Here is a 7,692-nt window from a genome sequence, read left to right on the forward strand (position 1 = left end):
GCAGCCAGCCAGTAGCACGGGCACCCCTGCCTCCTTTACTTCTCCCTGAGCAGGTTCTGTGCTAGCAAATGGTCTCTGGGCTCTCCACCCAGACCAGCCCTCCATTCGCTCTCCCACAACCCGGGATTCATAGGGCAGGGGGGCAGGGGGGCAGGGGGGCAGGGCACAGGCCTGGAGGTGAGGCTGAGGAATATGGGACGTCTCACACAGGCGCCATCGGCATGAGCTCGCACTGTGTTCTTCCATTCTTTCTCCCCTCTCCCTCCCTAAACTCAGCCTCCCTCTGTCCTCGCAGGATGGAACTCTAGCTCCCTCCTTGGCTTTGAGCTCTGCTGCCTGAGCGCGCAGCTGGAGGCAGAAACCAACACAGGGCCCTATTCACCCCTCCTACCCCCACCTCACCTACAGCACCACATAGTGTGTGCCCAGACCTCTTCCAAGATGGGGTGATGGAGGCCAACTGGTCCCCCTTCCCCTGCACCGCGGAGAGAAATGCGGTTCCCTCTGGGACTGGGGCTGAGCTCCTTCTCCCTGCTTTCAAATGCCTCCTTTGAGTGTGCTCCAGACACATGCAGGAGGGCAGGCCAGCAGAAGCCCACCTGAGGTTACCAGGAATCCTGTGTGCATAAGCTGAGAGGTTCCCGGATCTCCCCCACACCCTAATTCTACCTCCTTATACGTGCCTAGAGGGCAGAGGAAGATGGGAGCCCCAGGTGAACGTTGGGGAGGGAAGGGAAGCCCAGTGGCACCGATGGAAGATAAGATGGCCAGCTCACCCCTGGTCATGCCCTCGCCCCCTTCTCGCATGAGGAGGTCCAGCCTCGGCTCTGGCTGCCCACTCCTGAGGCAGCCCCTTCCATCCTGAGTTAGTTCTGAAGCCTCCTAGTTCAGGCCCTGGAACCTCAGCCACTACCCTTGGTTTCTGAGAGGTTTAAGACCCTGCCGCCCACCTTACCCAACCCCTCCACCTTCCCTTCTACTGGTGGGGGCCCAAGGGAATTTGTGATGCCAAAGTTCTCCGAGTTGAGGTCCACTCACCTTGCTCAGGTGCCTGCGGATATGAGGGCCCTGGGGAGGAGCTGGAGGTGAATGAGACACAGCTGCCATCCACAGATGGAGGCCAAGTCTACAGCTGAGTCTAAAATTAGGAAGCCAGCTGGGGGTTGCTGGGGTGTCACCCTTCCACTGGACCCTTGATGAAGCCTGAGGTCACTCCTTAGAACTGAATTTCCCTCGGCTGCTAGCCTGGCCCTGGGAACAGAGGTTGCCAAGGTGTAAAAGCCACCCCCGCAGGGGTATCTGGATGTCCATGAAGGCTAAATGCTCACGAGGGGCTTCATGGGAAGGATGGACAGTGACGGGAGAGGTGCTCTGGGGGAAGGGGCGAGCCCCTTCCATACCGCGCCTGCCCGCCAGCCGGTGACATCTCTCCCTTCGTCTCCCAGATTCAGAACCCGTCCTGGCTCGGCAACAATGGGGCTGCCTCACCAGTGCCGGCCTGCGTGGTCCCCTGCGACCCGGTGCCTGCCTGCATGTCCCCTCACGCCCACCCCCCTGGCTCTGGGGCCAGCAGCGTCACCGACTTCCTGAGTGTGTCTGGAGCTGGCAGTCACGTGGGCCAGACGCACATGGGCAGCCTGTTTGGAGCAGCCAGCCTCAGCCCAGGCCTCAATGGCTACGAGCTCAATGGCGAGCCGGACCGCAAGACCTCAAGCATCGCGGCCCTCCGCATGAAGGCCAAGGAGCACAGTGCGGCCATCTCCTGGGCCACATGACAGGGCACCCCTGCCCCGTCCCCACCTCGGGACACCATGGGCCACGCCCATGTTTTCCAGGCCCCCAGCCTCCCACTCGACTTTCCTCTTAGGAACCTGGCCTGGGCCAGGGGCCTGACCCTCAGCACTTTCAGCCGCCCCAAGTCTGAGGCCCCGTGGACTGCTGGGAGGGAGGGGGCAGCAGGCCCCTGGCCCCTTCCTGGCACTGAGGCCCTGACCCCTGCTCCCGGCCACAGGCAGTGGAGAAAGCCAAGTGGCCACGTTTTTCGGCTTCGCATCCATGATAACCTGAAGGCGCTTTCTCCCTCCTGCCACCTCCTCTGCCCTGCCTAGTTGACCATAAGTCAAAGTTAGATTTCCCTGCAGACCCAGCAGCCTCACCAGCCCAGTCTTGTCCATCCTTCCCCCTCCTAGTGGGGTCCCCTGGTCACCAGGCTGGTGGCTGTGTGTCTGAGGCACAGGCTGCCCTGCAGAACCGGCCTCCTACCCTCCCATCTTTCTCTCCCTGAAAGCACATGGAATCTGACCAGCTGGGGCCAAGGCAACGGCCTCCACCTTCTCCCAAACAGCAGCGAGTCTGACAGAGCCTGGCTGACTGCATCCTGGCTGTCCCCTGGGCTGGATACACCTGGAGGGAGTGGGCAGAGGACGACAGGAGCTGGAGCCGAGGACCCCTGCTGCCATCTAGCAATGCCAGTCCCCAGGGGAGACATGGGCCAGCCCCTCACTGGACACTATAGGGGAGGAGCCAGACCTGAGGGTGGCTGAGAACACGGATGCCACAAGGGCTCCCACGGTGCTAGAAGAAGGAAAGGTCCTGGGAGAGGGGGAGGCAGCCAGGTGGGGCAGGGGCCCGGGCAGTCCTCCCGCTCTCCCGCCTGCCTGGCATCCGGTACAGAGGGGAGGTCTAGGCAGCTGCACGCGCTTTGTTCGTCCATCCGGAGCGCCTCAGGCAGGGTCCCTTCAGGAGGATGCCCAAGGGCGGCGTCCCCCCCTGCCCTACCCTAGGCCCTCCCTCCTGTCAGCAACTGGTCCCCTGCGTGGGGAAAAGACTCACACTCGGAAACACAAGCTAGGGCTTGGGGGTCGGGTGGCAGAGGGTCAAGAGGCCACCAATGCAGGCTTTGCTTTAGAGGGACACGTGGCCGTGCTCGCCTCCAGGCTCTGCCACGGCCCAGACTGACTGTCGCTGGCCTGCCATATCTGTCACAGTGTCATCACTGCCCAGAGCCTTCCACGGCAGATGGGGGCTCTTTGTCCCTCCAGGCACTGGGGAGGGTGCTGCTCTTCTCCACACAGCTTTCCACACTCCGTCCTTACACTTCTTCCACAGGGACCGGGACCCTCTGCCCTCTCTCCAGCCTGCGGAAGGGCTCCTGGCCTGGGCTCCTCGGCGTGGCTTTGCTATTGCAGATGGGGGTGGCAGGATGCCCTCCTGAAACCAGGCTTCCCGCTCCAGGAAGCGGAGCTCCATGCCTGCCTGACCCCTGCAGCTTAGGTCTGGCCCTGAGCCCCAGCCCTCACCTCAGCTGGGAGTACACAGTAACCGTCCAGAGGCAGGCCTGTCAGACCCCAGGGGGGTCCCTCCAGCAGGCAGCCCCCCGCATTGAAGTGCTGGCCTTTTCTACCTTCTCCCTTGATTCCTGTCATGGAGTAGGGCTCAGGGTCGCCGACACAGAAAGGCCTGCTGGGTTGGGCTGAGGGTAAACTTGGTGTTGTTGAATGAGGGTCTCTGGGGTTGGGAGTGACAGTCTCCCGCCTGCCTGGTGTTCTCATCTGCTCTAGAAACCGGGCTGAGGAAGGGTCTGGCTGTGGCTTCCCTTAATAAGAGTCAGACCTCTTTGTGAACCGTAGCTCTAAAATTGAGCTTATAGAGGTGAAAGGGTCTTGGACATTGAATTAAATGTTCTTGGAGGCTTGGCTTTAAGTGTTTCAAATATTTGAGGATCTTGGAGTGACTTTTGGGAAGTTTTTTCTAGTTCTGAGGTTTGCTGAAATGACCCAGACTCCCCCAAAATCTAGCCAGGGAAAGGAAGAACTTAAGGCTGGGAACAGTTCCCCATTTCTCCCCATTTCCTTCTGAAATGTTCATGGCTGAAGAAGGATGGGGGAGGAAGGAACTTTCACCCCGGGTCTTTCTCACCCATGAGAGAATCAGGACAAAGAGGAGAAGAGTCAGGTAGCTCCAGAGTGGGCCAGGAGGGAGAGCGAGGGAATCAGGACAAAGAGGAGGACAGACAGGTAGCTCCAGACCAGGCAGGGAGGGAGAGCGAGAGCTTTAAGGGGGCTCTTCCAGAGGGGCCCCCGGCACTCAGTTCCTCCATGGGTCCGCTCTGTGGCTAGGCTAGACCCAAGTCAGGCAAATTTCAACCCAAAAGCTTGAGAAGAAAAGGCGTCTATTAGAAGGCCCTGTGGCTATGGCTGCCTGTCCCAACACACCCAGGAAGTGGCTAGGATTAAACACGCCAATGTGAAACGTTCCTGTTCATCTCATCAAAGGCAGCCACATACCCCAGGCATGTCCTCCGCGGCTTGGCCCAGCCCCTGGGGTCCACCTGACCACACTAGGTATGATAGGACCACCAAGTTGGCAGGAAGCTTAGAAACCCTCTGGTTAGTCCAGTTCCTTCACAACAGAGAAGACCCTGGCCCAGAGTGGAGAAGTGACTGCCCTGACCTGCATTTGCCCTGAGACTAAGCTGAGAGAGGAGCCTGGGATGTGCCACCCAGGGTGTGAGGGCCCTGGCGTCGGTGGCACCGGGAGTGGCCGGTGCTGCACGGAGCTCCCCAGTGCCTCATGAGCATTCACTCAGCAGCTCAGTTCTCCAGAAGAGAACCTTGGGGCCCGGTCTCTTCCCAGACAGGTGGCTAGGCCCGGCATTCTGCACTGCAGAGTAGGGGGCCACTGCCATGTCAGCTCCTAGGATGCCTGAGCAAGTCAGGGCAGCTGCCCAAGGCCGTCTGGAGCTACAGTTCATGAAGGCAGGTGGAGAGAAGCATCTATCTGCCACGTGGTTCACTGCTATGCGAATAAGCTAAGAGAGGTGAGGATTTCCTTTGGATATCTGCCTAAGATCTCAACAGAGATGGCAACTTAAAAATGAAGTCGTGGGTAGCCAGCAGATGGACGGGCAGCCTCCCCACACTGACAGCCTCCAGTCCCTGCTGGGCACAGGTCTCAGCATGGCAAGGCTCGACACTAAGGTGCTGCTACTGCCCTCCAGATGCCAGCACTACTCCTGGGGCATGGGAGCGAGGGCTCTGGGGGACACACAGAGAGGCTTGTCTCCAAGGCTGAAATAGCACTTGGAGGACATGGGCTTTTAGAACTTTCCTTGAATTCTTTTAACTATACTTGATTCTCAGCGCTCAGTACCGTGACTCCAGCTTCGGGAAGCACTGTGGCCAGGATAGCTCAAAGACACTGCGATGGGGTGGGTGCAGCAAGTATGGGGTGGGTCCCCAGCACACACGGCTATGATCACACCGGACCCAGCTCCATGCCCCATCTCCCGTCATTTCGGCTGGGCAGACAAGAGGGACGTTTCCATGAAACGTACACTTTTATGTACCCTGCTTATGCAGTCATTCCCTCCCTGGGCTAGACAGTGGGGGGCCATCTTTGAGAACCCGAAAGACACCTGGGGGTTCCTGGTCTGTTTCATGGCCCTGACTGTCAGATGCAAAGGCAAACAGGCCTAGCTGGGGGAGGATGGTTGGTAAACGGGCCCCCAGGATAATATTCTGTGACTATCCAGTTAAAAAATAAGAAGATGACAAAGACCCATCAATCCCACTTCACTTCTTTCAGGATGCTGTAGGGAGGAAAGGTGCTTCCATGACCTCACCTCAGCCTCTCCTTTCTTCCCTCTTCACTCACACACATAGAGCTAGGCCTTTATACTACTGATTTTGAAGGACAGTTTTCAATGTCTAAGCATCTGTTTGGGTGTGCAGTGGTTGAAAAAAGAGAGCTGAGTGCTAGAAGGAACATGAACCTCAACCGATACTTATTGTTCTCATTGTAAGATATTTTAACCCTGTATAAATGCAACTTTTCCTTTAGCTTAATGGCCTGGGGTGGAATATTAAAATATATATTAAAATACAGTAAAATCCAGAAAATGTAAAAAAAAAAAAAGAGGTCGGTTCCATAAAGTTTTACTGCCTATACCACCATGTAACTACATTATAGCAAAATATTAAAAGAAACGTTCTTGCCTTTTAAAGTAAGTTATTGCACTTACATCTTTTTTGGGAGAGGAGGAACACGGATGGGAAGGAGACGTAGGGACCCAGGCACAAGGCAAAATGGAGTGCAGAGGCAGCTGGGCGCTCCCAGAACACCCTTTGCTGGCCCAGCCCAAACTGTTTGGTTGTTGTTATTTGCAATAAACTCCTTCTCCTGCCTCCTCTCAACTGGAATCTGTCTGTTTTGTTCCTGACTTGTGACAGATGAAATGTGATCAGAGGGGCCTCTGAAATCTCACGTTAATTGAAGTCGGCAAAAAATACTAACAGTGCCCTTTTGAACTGCTGACACAGTACAGAAGGGATTACCAGGGCTAGATGAACAACAGGTGGCCGGCTGATGCTCCTGCACAAAGAAGGGGTGCGTGGCCTGCGAAGGTCTGGGACATACCCAGCCCCCTTGTCCCAGAGGACCTGTCTGCACTGCAGGGAAGCTAGAAGGGGGCAGGGGGTACCAGAGCCCACTTCTCAGGCAGCCCAAAGGGTTGCAGCAGCAGCTGTCTGACTCCCCTGCATCTGGGGTATGGTTGGCACAGACTGTGCAGTGAGGTCTTCACAACCAGCACTGCCAGCCTCTCGGTGCCACTGAGTACCGTTCTGTTCCCAGGGTTGCTCTGAAAGCATGAGAGGGCCACAGCCTGCTTGGCACCAGGAGCACAGGGCGGGGGACCTCCAGGAGAGGTGGGTCCCAGTTCTGGCTCTGCTACTGAGTGGCCGGGGGAACTGTCCTTCCGGGAGGTATGGTCAGACAACTTTTAAAGCAAATCTCTGAAGACAAACTATGAAGCAGAAGGAACCCAGGTTCTACTGTGAAATAGGTATCTCCTTGCCTTCCAGTATGAAGGTGACTCAGGAAGAGGCAGTCAGCCTCCAGGGGACCACTGTGTGGACAGGGAGTCATTTTTGTTGACCAAACCAGCTGACTCTCAGTTCTCACATCTGAAGGATAGAAATAAGACCTGTCCCTGCTTGGCTTACCAATGTGTGGGGAGGATTAAATGGACAATGTCCATGCATGGGCTTTGTAAGCCGACGTGGCATAGTGACATAAGGGACAATGATTACTCCCAGGGAATGACATCTCCCTCCAGCTCCCAGCGGTGAGTCTGATAAAACAACAACAACAACAAGCTCCTTTTCATCCTCTCTTTCCAACTATTTGAACATTATTCTCTTGGAACCACATCTCAGATTTGATACCTGTGCCAGTGCATTCATATTCAGTATAGACCCAACTGGGTTTTAGGTTGACCTGGACTGGGACCTTGTTTTTTTAAAAAATGACACCTGTCCTATATTAGGGCTCAGGGTCATGGCAGCACTTGGACGCTCCACACCAAATCACTGCCAAGTCACAGGGCAGGAATTGAAGCAGAGAGGGAGAAAAGCCATGTGCAAACCACATGTGAAGCCACGGGGTGCTGTCTCTACCTCACACTCCTGCTTCTTCCTGTGGGAGCTGAGCACTCCTCAAATCCCGCAGAGTCCAGATGAGTGCCACTGCTGAAGAGGAAGACTGGCCTGATGGGTGACTTAGGCATCACGGGGGACGCAGGTAGCCCACCCCTGGGACCTGTGCCTCAGTGGTCTCTGGGGAGGACAAGGACAAGGTCAGGGCCAGCAGGGCCTCCTCTGGCTGTGGACTATGACTCAGCCCTTCACTGTC

At 56.5% G+C, this 7,692-nt stretch overlaps 2 protein-coding genes across 2 annotated transcripts in view; one reads left to right on the plus strand and one right to left on the minus strand.

The window, feature by feature from the left end:
* ALX4 (ALX homeobox 4) overlaps positions 1 to 6,188 on the plus strand; it is a 53,372-nt gene extending 47,184 nt beyond the window's left edge. Inside the window, exon 4 of the mRNA XM_017858120.1 lies at positions 1,446 to 6,188. Coding sequence (XP_017713609.1) covers positions 1,446 to 1,775 — 330 coding nt within the window. The 3' untranslated portion in view covers positions 1,776 to 6,188. The remainder of the gene's footprint in view (positions 1 to 1,445) is intronic.
* Positions 1 to 7,692, minus strand: part of EXT2 (exostosin glycosyltransferase 2) — a 203,059-nt gene that overhangs the window by 21,139 nt on the left and 174,228 nt on the right. The window lies entirely within an intron of this gene.

This window comes from Rhinopithecus bieti, unplaced genomic scaffold (genome assembly GCF_001698545.2).
Source record: "Rhinopithecus bieti isolate Rb0 unplaced genomic scaffold, ASM169854v2 scaffold_46101, whole genome shotgun sequence".
Lineage (NCBI taxonomy): Eukaryota > Metazoa > Chordata > Mammalia > Primates > Cercopithecidae > Rhinopithecus > Rhinopithecus bieti.